At 44.6% G+C, this 12,023-nt stretch overlaps 1 protein-coding gene across 1 annotated transcript in view; it reads left to right on the plus strand.

Annotated features, from left to right (window-relative positions):
- Positions 1-206: 206 nt before the first annotated feature.
- The window catches only part of SLC29A2 (solute carrier family 29 member 2), a 28,223-nt gene continuing 16,406 nt past the window's right edge, over positions 207-12,023 (plus strand). The window contains exons 1-3 of the mRNA XM_075281567.1: positions 207-257; positions 10,978-11,067; positions 11,682-11,763. Of these exons, the coding sequence (XP_075137668.1) occupies positions 11,033-11,067; positions 11,682-11,763 (117 nt within the window). The 5' untranslated portion in view covers positions 207-257; positions 10,978-11,032. The remainder of the gene's footprint in view (positions 258-10,977; positions 11,068-11,681; positions 11,764-12,023) is intronic.

Genomic DNA, 12,023 nt, shown 5'->3' on the forward strand with positions numbered 1-12,023 from the left:
TGTGGCCCAGTGCCCCTCCCGTATTACGGCTATGCCCTCAGGCTCTTCCTATTACACCTCCCCTGTGTATATACGATTAGTCAGCCACTGACTGGCGGGACAAGTCTCTGTGATAACACTTCGCTGTGAGGTGACATAAAACGCGGGAATAGCGTCGCGCCTTTTTTTTTCATTTTCGAAACTCCCGCTATATCGCTGCGGCAGAGAGAAAGAAGAGTCGCAGTGTGAGCACTGTCCTGAGATCTGTGACGGACCAGGTAAGTCTATGGGACACGGCAGCACAGCGTCGTCTCATATTACATTACATGACTATGCTGAGTACGTGAGAGGGCGGTGTGACTGGATAAGGGGCAGAGTTGGTAATCCCATGGAGCACGTGTGTGGAGAAGCACATGGTGGTGAGTAGGAGCGGCGGGGCACGGAGGGTCTGAGTGCGCAGGTCAGTCATGGCTTCTTCTAGCTGTCAGTGTGAGGCCGCCATGTACCTGTGTGTGTAGAGCTGTCAGTGTGAGGCCGCCATGTACCTGTGTGTGTAGAGCTGTCAGTGTGAGGCTGCCATGTACCTGTGTGTGTAGAGCTGTCAGTGTGAGGCTGCCATGTACCTGTGTGTGTAGAGCTGTCAGTGTGAGGCCGCCATGTACCTGTGTGTGTAGAGCTGTCAGTGTGAGGCCGCCATGTACCTGTGTGTGTAGAGCTGTCAGTGTGAGGCCGCCATGTACCTGTGTGTGTAGAGCTGTCAGTGTGAGGCCGCCATGTACCTGTGTGTGTAGAGCTGTCAGTGTGAGGCTGCCATGTACCTGTGTGTGTAGAGCTGTCAGTGTGAGGCTGCCATGTACCTGTGTGTGTAGAGCTGTCAGTGTGAGGCTGCCATGTACCTGTGTGTGTAGAGCTGTCAGTGTGAGGCTGCCATGTACCTGTGTGTGTAGAGCTGTCAGTGTGAGGCTGCCATGTACCTGTGTGTGTCCAGAGCTGTCAGTGTGAGGCTGCCATGTACCTGTGTGTGTAGAGCTGTCAGTGTGAGGCTGCCATGTACCTGTGTGTGTAGAGCTGTCAGTGTGAGGCTGCCATGTACCTGTGTGTGTAGAGCTGTCAGTGTGAGGCTGCCATGTACCTGTGTGTGTAGAGCTGTCAGTGTGAGGCTGCCATGTACCTGTGTGTGTAGAGCTGTCAGTGTGAGGCTGCCATGTACCTGTGTGTGTAGAGCTGTCAGTGTGAGGCTGCCATGTACCTGTGTGTGTAGAGCTGTCAGTGTGAGGCTGCCATGTACCTGTGTGTGTAGAGCTGTCAGTGTGAGGCTGCCATGTACCTGTGTGTGTCCAGAGCTGTCAGTGTGAGGCTGCCATGTACCTGTGTGTGTAGAGCTGTCAGTGTGAGGCTGCCATGTACCTGTGTGTGTAGAGCTGTCAGTGTGAGGCTGCCATGTGCCTGTGTGTGTAGAGCTGTCAGTGTGAGGCTGCCATGTACCTGTGTGTGTAGAGCTGTCAGTGTGAGGCTGCCATGTACCTGTGTGTGTAGAGCTGTCAGTGTGAGGCTGCCATGTACCTGTGTGTGTCCAGAGCTGTCAGTGTGAGGCTGCCATGTACCTGTGTGTGTAGAGCTGTCAGTGTGAGGCTGCCATGTACCTGTGTGTGTCCAGAGCTGTCAGTGTGAGGCTGCCATGTACCTGTGTGTGTAGAGCTGTCAGTGTGAGGCTGCCATGTACCTGTGTGTCTTGAGTCAGTAAGATGTCATCTTTGTGTAAAACCATCGTTCACCATGAATCCTAAGGGAAAAGTAATGTATAAAGTTCAGGGTGCCTGCTGTTACTAGCCAGATGGGGCTGACATGTGCCCAGGGGTCGGGCATAGGACTGTGAACTGGATCGTTTCTTTCATTGGCACATCTTCCCGCCTGAACTGACAGGGTTCCTGGTGATCTGGTAATGTGAGGTCAAAAAGAGATCTGAGCTTCTCCTAGTCCAAACAATGGCTCTACACCATTAAAGAACTATTGCTTGGATTAGCAGGTGAGTGTGGACGTCTTCTTTTTCCTTCTGATGGTTTTATTTTTAACCTCCTATTACCTGAGGACCACTTGACGTCTGGCATACTACGTACGGCGGTAGAGGTCCTGCAGCATCCTGGCATACTCCACACGGCAGTAGAGATCCTACTGTATTCTGGCATAATCCGCATGGCGGTAGAAATCTTGGCATACTCCATACAGTGGTAGAGATCCTGTCGTATCCTGGCATACTCCGCACGGTGGTAGAGATCCTGGCATACTCCGCACGGTGGTAGAGATCCTGGCATACTCCGCACGGTGGTAGAGATCCTGGCATACTCCGCACGGTGGTAGAGATCCTGCCGTATCATGCCATATTCTGTACGGTGGTAGAGATCCTGCGTATCCTGGCATCTTCCGCACAGCGGTAGAGATTTTGCTGTATCTTGGCATCTATGGCGGTAAAGGTCCTGTAGTATCACCTAAGATTTCGCCTGTTTTGCATTTCAATTGTTGTGACTTTTCTCAAGAAGACAAGGTGAACGGACATTTGGTTTAACCCCTTTTTGGTTTGCGTACCTTATACATATTTATTTCCCAATACCGGTTCATGTTATTTGCCTTACGGTGCAGTTTTTCTGTTCTATTTAAGCAAATGGGTGGCGGTGAGGCACATCCGTACGCTGGCTGGCAGAGTTGTCAAGGCAACTGTACAACGTGCATTGTGTGCAGGTCTTATTAAAGGGGTTGTACCAAGTTTATAATGTGTCTGCTATCTGCGGGATCAGTGAGAAGTGACGAACCAGTGGGAGTCCAATTGCAGGGACCCCACTGATCACACGTCTCTATAGGACTGGTTAACAGGCACTGAGTTGAATAGCAGTCTCTCCATAGTTTTGTTAGTAAAGCCTTTTCATTCTGCTCAAACTATACATCTAGCAATCATGTTAAGGCTTCATGCACACGCAAATCTGCAGTGATCATTGGCATGCAGCATAAAAATAAAAAAAAAACCACATTTTTGAATACGTAGCTGTTCAGCTAAGGCCACACGGGATGGCCCGCAGAAATAAAGTGCTGCGGGAAAAACCGTGGCGGCAATGCATCTCTGTTCTTCCCGCAGCGCTTTCCTCCACGGACTTTCTGTTACAATTATATCTGTGGAGAAACCACTGGTGTTTCCATAGGTATAATTCACATTCTGCGATTTCCAAAACAACACTGGATTTGGAAACAGTGGCGTGTCCGCTTTCGCTAGAATCCCATCCACTTTGCCCTGACTGTAAAATGCTGCGATTTTTCCCGTGGCGTTTCCGGGACATTATGGGACATTCATTGGGCTACCCATGTACATATACAGATAAAGCATTCATTAACATGACTTTTAACTCGTTGCTTGCATGATGATTGACGCCAACAACTCATTAAGAGGTTTAGCAGGAGCTGCCTGTCAATTCAAATGAATTGGTGGCCATTGCTTTCTCTCGCCCCCTCCCTGTGGCCCTGCTGTTAGCTATCCTTCTGCTGTGACGCAATGATGGTGTAATAAATAACATTGGTGGCAGTGCTGAAAAGCTAAAAATAAACAAAAAAAATCCCCCAAACCCATAGTGGAGCTGCAGCAGCTAATGCTAGTGGTGGACCTACTATGAATAGACGCTTTGGGCTTTTGGCTCTTCTGTGGTTGGCCCTTTTGAATTTAGAGCCAGAGCAACTAAATTCAGATGGACCAATTTATCTTCTGTGATAGTGGGACCACCACCTATAATAGCGGCAGTGGTCCTGCTATGATTTGGCGATCTCGGACATGCTGGCGCTTCTATTGATTTTAATATTGGCAGCAGCTATTTTACGATTGGTTTATCTGAGCTTTGTGCCATGAGCAACTGTGGCGGTTCCACTATGATTATATGTTTCTCACGCTGCTGACAAAGTTTTTTTAAAGTTTTTATATTGTAGAATGGGATAAATTTAAAAAGTGCGACTTTAGAGGTGAAGGTGATCCGGGGACATCTCTACTTCATATCAGAGACAGATGTCATGCTTCTCTTTTTATTGTTTTCCGATCAGAAAGTATAACAGATTTATTTCCATTAGAATTCGCTTCTCTTTACTCTAGTCCACACTTGCACTGTGACTCCGTCACTCGTATCATTTGTGAGAGCAAACGGAAAGCCCACCCACTAAAACAGCGGTCACCCGTGCTCGCCATAGACCAGGGGTCGGGAACCTATGGCTCGCAAAACAGATGTGGATCTTTTGATGGTTGCATCTGGCTTGCAGACAGGGGTGTAACTACGGGGCCATGGGCCCCACAAGCACTGTTATGGGGGGGGGGTCTTTTCGGACTCCAAGTATAATGATCGAAGGCCCAGGAGAGAGGTAAGGGAACATATTAAACAGTGTTACTTACCTCTCCGGGCAGGCTTGGGGCCTACTTGCGTGATGTCCCAGATGTCACATGACTGGGGCCTGCGTCCATATGCATCGCGACGTAAGCCTTCCGACGTCCATCTTCATGACGTCATTGAAGATGGACGACAGCGGCGGAGAATGCAGCGGAGCCAGGGAGAGGTAAGTAACAGTGTTTTTTATGTGTTTATCCCCCCTGGGTCTCCAATTATTATACTCTGGGGTCAGATGGGGTGGGGGGTATGTATTATGGCTTTCACGGAATTACATTTTAAAATATGTGGCGTTCATGGCTTTCTCAGCCAAAAAGGTTCCCGCTCCTGCCCTCTGTGCAGGACTCTTCTCTCCGCTGATATTCGGCAGAATCTATGACGGAGTCTCATACAGAGACTCCGATGCAGATGTGATGGAAAAAACCCAGAATGTAAGGTTTACTAGTTAGAACATAACAGGCCACTTTTATTTTTGCCACCATTAACCAAAAATAGTTGATGGACGATCTGTTAGAGGCGCTGCCTCCTCCTCCTCTCCGATGAAGCTGGTTTTCTTCACTTCAGGATCTGGCTGTTTTTCCCCCTCATCTATTTATAGACCCCTCTGCAATTTCTTTCTCTATTCATCGTCGCTATAAATTCTAAGCTTTCCTCCCCATGCGCATCTCCATTTATATTCTTCCAGCATTCTCTGCTTAATCCAATGGATGGCTGTGATATGTACCATTCAGTAGGCGTACAGAGGCATAACTCACTCTTTCACTTCGATTCTTTGAATAAATATAAAAAAATAATATATTTTAATATAAATATATTACACTTAAAAACAAATTTAAAAAAATGATGTGTGCACTTAGTTTTAGCTCCACATGCATGAAATAATTCTGTATAAATGGTGCTCTGTATTTTTGGTTTCTTTATGAAAGGCTTATTGTACAGAGGCAGTCGATAAGGCGGAGACGCTCTTCTTACCTCATGTCGTTTTGTGGGAGAGAATGATGGAAACTGCGCTCTCTTCATTGACTTCACACGTGGCAATTTTCTGGTCTGCTTTTCACTGTGTGAAGGGAGTTTTGCATAAGTAAATGTCATACTTGCAGTTTCCAAGGTATACAGGGGAAAAAAACCGTATTGAATGGTCATTGGTGTGATGTGTTTTGGTTCTTTGCAACGCCACTGTCTTCCATGCTATTGCAGATACAGGCTACCGAAAATAAAGAAGTTTTCTGGAACTGTAATATTTGTAATTGGTAAGAGGTCGGTGGGGGTCAGAATCCATGACTATAAGCTGCTCGTGGTCAAGCCCCACTTCTGCTTTTCAGATCTGTGACATCACATTTATTCGTTATATGGTCTTTTTGCAGCTCAGTCTTATTCAATTGATAGAGACTGAGTGGCAATACCAAGTACGGCCACTATACATTGTACAGCGCTGTTCTTGATATACAGTTTATCCAAGCAGCTGATGGGTAGGCACTGCTACTAAACTGACATTGAGGTGCTATCCGAAGAATAGGTCCTCCGTATCATAGAGCCCCATATAGCAAACAAAATGGACGCCAGTACAACTAATAATTTGCATATAGCACTAAGGCTGAAATACTTTTTCAGTAGAACCAATCTTTGGCGACTAACCGTATCCTGCTTACTCTTCAAAGAACAAAAACCTACCTCGTTCACCTACTAGACAGACCCGGCACACGTCTGCTAGGTGAACACTGCCCTCATATTACCTGACAAAGAAAAGCAAGTCCTAAAACTACCTGCGAACTAATGTGTACAAGCAATAGCTGCTGGGACCTGCAAACAGAAGCCGGCGTTGGAAACAGTATGGGAGTGATGGATATATATATATATATATAACTCGATTTTATCATTCATTCATTCGTTCGTTTGTTCATTCTAATAGTATTACACCCATTTGTGGCACACTTCTTTTTGTGAACTGTTCATCACCCTGCTCAGCTCCTTCTGCCCGATGCTGCCTGCACGTTGCACTGCATTCTCCATATAACAGGTTTCATGTAACATGTGTTGCAAAGCATCTGTGAAGGAGCCTTAATATTATATAAGTGCACAGAATTTTGATCCACGTTCAGTTTCAACAACAGCATATGTTCATTTCTGTTCTGTATCTTTAGTGCGTACGCCATGAATTAGCAATCAGCCTCTTATGCTCCATTAAGTAACAACCCGCAGGGCCTCTCGGATGGGCTGATCTCATCAGTGCAGTCACCATGGCCAAACCAGTATTGGCCTCCTGAAAATGCAGCTGTCAAAGGGATCATTGAGCCTTGTGACTGCCTACAACTAATGCCGGAGCATGTGGATTACTGGTAACCTGTAAATCAGAATAAATAATAATTTCTATAGGAATGTTACAAATTCATAGAGACGGAATAAAATCGAGCCATTCCATGAATAAAAATGGCTGCTTACACATATTTTTCTGGCTGAAAGCCAATTTTAAAGAGAAATCCGCCTCTAAAATCCGGGCACTTGTTAGGTGTACAGTGGTACCTCGACATACGAGTTTAATCCGTTCCAGACCCGAGCTCGTAAGTCGATCTACTTGTATCTCGAACGGAGTTTTCCCATAGAAAATAATGTAAATAAATCTAGTTGGTTCCAGCCCTCTAAAAAGTCCCAAAATTAGCCAAAATGCTGAAAAAAGACGTGTTTTTAATGAAATGTACACGGTACAGTACTGTAATCTTACATTGGCGACAGACGAGTGCAGCTGGGGAGGAGGGGGAGGAAGGACGAGTTGATTGCACAGGACTAAGGGAGAGTTCACATTACCGTCAATGTCCGACAGCTAGTGTCCGATGCTAATGTCCGCGCAAAATCGCACGAATCCCATGTCCACTTTGCGGTAAAAACCACCATGTGGACTGCGATTTCCAAAACTAGCCTGGTTTTGGAAATCGCAGCATGTCAATTATATCTACGGAAACGCTGGCGGTTTCCCCATAGATATGATTGTAACAGAAAGTCCGGGGAGGAAAACGTTGCAAACTTTCTGTTTAAAGCGCTGCGGGAAGAACCGCGATTCGTTGCCGCCTTGTTGCTGCGGGACGTTCCGTGTGGCCTTAGCCAGCTTCACAAGGGTGTACTTGTTCTGTAAAATACAGATGATATTTCATGGACCAGGCGTTGCCTCCCCAATACTGAAAACATAATTATAGTTCTAGATGGTTGAACCTCTGAAGATTTATTTAGTCTTGGGTTTGGACGGTTCGGCCCAAAGATTTGTTTCTGTGCCAAACTTTTTCTGATCCAACTGGAAGTGAAATGATTATACTTGGGGGTCTCTTCAGACCTCAGAATATAATAGGTAGTGGCCCAGGGTAGGTGTGGAAAAACAAACAAAAATCTGTGTGAGATATAACAGACCAGCATGACTTTCACATGGCCCATGTCATTGGGCATCAGGGATGACCCCTGGGGCACATGACATCCACCAAGAGAAAAGGCCGAACGCTGAAACAAAATACAGAAGAGAGCAAGGGGAAGGTAAATATAACTTTATTTTTCTACACCTTCTGTGGGCCTCCACCTATTCTACCCCAGGGAATGAACAAACCCGAGTATTTCACTTTATTCACCACAGAGAACGTCACTTTCAGTCCACTGGTAGCAAGCCTCCAAAGTTTTGGATTCTAGTGAAACCCCAAACTGAAAAATTGGGTCACGTTCTATTTGGTACAGTAGTCATGTGGGGGTGTACATGACTGTGATGCTCAAAGCCGGAAATCTGCTCAGTGTTCGGTCCAGCAGATAGTCTCTACATCATGTTGTTTTTTGTTTTTTTTCTTCCACTTTTGTTCTGCAGATTCTACATTGCACATTGACTAAATTACACAGTATTAGCACCATAAAATGGGTTGTCTAGTTAGAAATATGTATTTACAAATACTAAAAGGAAAACTCTAAAATACAACTGGACCGTGGCTTTGTGATAAGAGTTGAATGTTCCGGCGTTACTAAACTTTCACACAACTTTTAATTTTCTGGCAATTTCATTAATATATTAGTCTATTAATATTTTTTTTTTTTTTTGCTCCTTTCTATAAAATCCTATATTTCTTTGTTCTTTCCCTTGCTTGTCCATTGGGAGTGGTATATTCGCTATAGTATACAGGCTTGTGGGTGATGCTGGTAAAATAAGGGTGGCGGGGTCACTTCAAATAGTTATACCTCAAGCCTTGTATAACATAGAAACATGATTCTGGTGTCATATGAAAGAGCAGCTTTGTATCTTTCATGTGGCTCTGAGGTCCTACATGAATCCTGTCCAGAGATATCATCAGTTGGGATTGGATGTAGCTGCAGCCACATATAAATATCCTTATCTTGACTGTGTTTTTAGCTGATGATTAGAGATGAGCGAGTAGTATTCGATCAAGTAGGTATTCGTTCGAATACTACGGTATTTGAAATACTCGTACTCGATCGAGTACCACTCACTATTCGAATGGAAAAGTTCGATGCAGAACCAGCATTGATTGGCCGAATGCTATACAGTCGGCCAATCAACGCTGGTTCTTCTCCTACCTTTAGAAGTCTTCTCCGTGCAGCTTCCCCGCGGCGTCTTCCGGCTCTGAATTCACTCTGCCAGGCATTGGGCCTGGGCAGAGCCGACTGCGCATGTCCGCTTGTAGTGCAGGCATGCGCAGTCGGCTCTGCCCAGGCCCGATGCCTGACAGAGTGAATTCAGAGCCGGAAGACGCCGCGGGGACGCTGCACGGAGAAGACTTCTCGGAGGATCCAGCCCGACCCTCACTCGTGGACTTGGTAAGTATAATTTGATCGAACGTTGCCTACCCCTGAAACAAACATTTTCCCCCATAGACTATAATAGGGTTCGATATTCAATTTGAGTAGTTGAATATTGAGGGGCTACTCGAAACGAATATTTACATTTTACTGTTCGCTCATCTCTACTGATATCCGTTTAGTTTAGTTACGCTTTACGCTTATGTACACATTGGCATCCGTCATACTTTATTACACGCCTTTACAGTCAGAAAACAACACATTCTCTACAGAGAATAAGAATAAAGGTTACAATAATCTCTCTGCAAGCATCACTGACTCTTCAATGAGACACTTGGAGTCAGCCACCTACAAATCCTATTAAAGTAGATAATAAGAGGTTTTCTAAAGATCTTCTAAATTCTTGCCTGGGACTTCCAGGTGTCTCTAAAGGTGAACGTAGGGCTCTGTGCACCCCCGAGTGACACCCGCTGATGTCGCCCAGTGGTGTTACAGCAGTTCTATAGATCTCATGCCATGTATATATTTACTAAACCTCTCCTCTAAATGCTATAACCATCCAAAATATAGTGTGAATGGGATGGTCAGACTAGACTGGCGCAGCATTTATAGGAGAAGGTCGGTCTATAGTTCAGTGAGTCAAAAAATAGGTAATTTTTTATTTTTGGTTGGTCATTCTCCATAGAAGATACCGGTGTCTGTGCTGGATCTAGTAATTTATCATGTTATGGTTCCCAGTAAATGCTGTCCAGTTTATAGACATTTATTGGTATAAACACAGACAAATATCTGACAACCCCGCCAGCGATTGTCCAAGAGCCTTCACATCTGATCCTTTATTGGTCGACTGTTCCATAGAGAAAAGTCAATTAATGGCTGGCATTGACCATAAAGGAGAGTGGGCTCACGTCTGTGGCCAGATGATGTTCTCAGGGATGTCCCGTTACACATCCCACAATATCCAATTACCAGTAGCTGCTGCATTTCCCCCCTAGGCTTATACTCGAGTCAATAAGTTTTCCCAGTTTTTTGTGGTAAAATTAGAGGGGTCGGCTTATATTCGGGTCGGCTTATACTCGAGTATATACGGTACTTGTAAAGAGATTATAATCTGCCATATATTATACCCTACTAGTGATCTCATTACATTGTATAAATAGAGTTACTATAACAAAGTGTCTGATTTGTGTGTTCTGTTACAAAGTAACACATTTCCTATTGTCCTATAGAGTTGCGCCTTTAGTTATTCTATTAGGATAGACATTTGTGTACAGCTTGTGCTCCTTATAGACTGACCTGTCTATTGTTCAGGTCTGAGAGCTGGTGACCAGGGTGTTAACCCTCTTTTATTATGTTGATTAAATAACATTATCTTTGATTGGTTTTCATTGATCAATAGGGAGGAAGATGAATGGTCAGACATGGTGTTGGGTAGGGCCATGTATACAGAGGCCACTACAAGGAAGATGGGGGAGGTGCTGTAGTGGACTGGACAGTAGTGAGTGTGTGTGTGTGTATATATATATATATATATATATATATATATATATATATATATTACACACACAACTAATGTTTTATGGGCTCCTAGAGAAGTTAGAAGAGGAGCCATGTCAGTGTGCACAGGATCTACAAAGGGCACTGGACCAGGAGGGCACAGAGAAGCAGTGAGGGAGGTAGAACAGCCGTCCAGAGCAGGATTGTATAGAGGGAAGCACATGGGGAGGTTCTGGACACAGCTCAGCCTATTATTTGCACTCTCAGGCTTTAGGAAATATCCACGTGACTGTTTCTCCTCCTCTCCCGACAGTCTACACAGTTTAATAGGGAAGACTCGAGGACATTGCAGGATCACAGATCGCAGGATGTCTCGCAAGGATGAACAAGACAAACATGACAAGTGAGTGAGCAGCTCTTTGCTGCTGTCTTATATTAATATGTCTACCCTTCTCAGATGTCACTCTTCGTCATGCGGTGTAGATTAACCCTTTCCTTCTGACGTACGCCTTTTCTTGATCTGTTTTTCACTCTGTGTCCAACTCCACATACCTTACATGTGAGGTGTCTACTCTTCTCTGTTTTCTGAGCTTCCGGTATTACCTCTTTGCCTGTCCCTGCATTTACATAGTAAAATATGTCATCTCCTTCTTGTCAGCTCTGTGCACCTGATATATGGTCAGTTACTGGCAGTCTTTTCAGTGAGCACAGTGTTTGTAAGGCTTCTGTATCATTGGGGAAAGTCAGCCAAGAAATACATCATATAGGATCCAGTTTATGACTTGGCAGCATTCGGGTCTGCCTTATTTTCCAAATGAATATTCTCTTTAAAACTGTATTTCAGCCCCCATGACTGACTGTAATGGATGTTTAGCCTTGACGCTACAGTAACAGAATTTTGCTATAGATTTGTAATACATCTTACTGTATATTCTGTACTTTGAGATCCCGATATCATATGGCCGTATTATTGTATTGAACCATTCCTATGAATGACAATCACTCTTTCCTTTACAGGTTCTATTTTGTCACCATCATATTCCTGATCTTAGGCCTTGGGACATTACTGCCCTGGAATTTCTTCATCACTGCAATTCCAGTAAGTGAAACATCATATCCTTCTAATCGACACAAATATGTATTAATACATGCATTGTGTTCACATTTGCAATGCTAACCAAAGCCATCTGTCATAAAGCTTTATTCTTGCCTTGAAATGGGGGGAGACAAACCATCACCAAAAGCTTCTTCCCCTTTCTCATTCAGTACCCATGCTGCTATCGTGTGTATGGCCAGCAGAACATCTACAATCGATTTTAGTAGAAGGTTATAACATTAAAGGGGCTGGCTTTTGTTTTT

Source organism: Leptodactylus fuscus, chromosome 7 (assembly GCF_031893055.1).
Source record: "Leptodactylus fuscus isolate aLepFus1 chromosome 7, aLepFus1.hap2, whole genome shotgun sequence".
Classification (NCBI taxonomy): Eukaryota; Metazoa; Chordata; class Amphibia; order Anura; family Leptodactylidae; genus Leptodactylus; species Leptodactylus fuscus.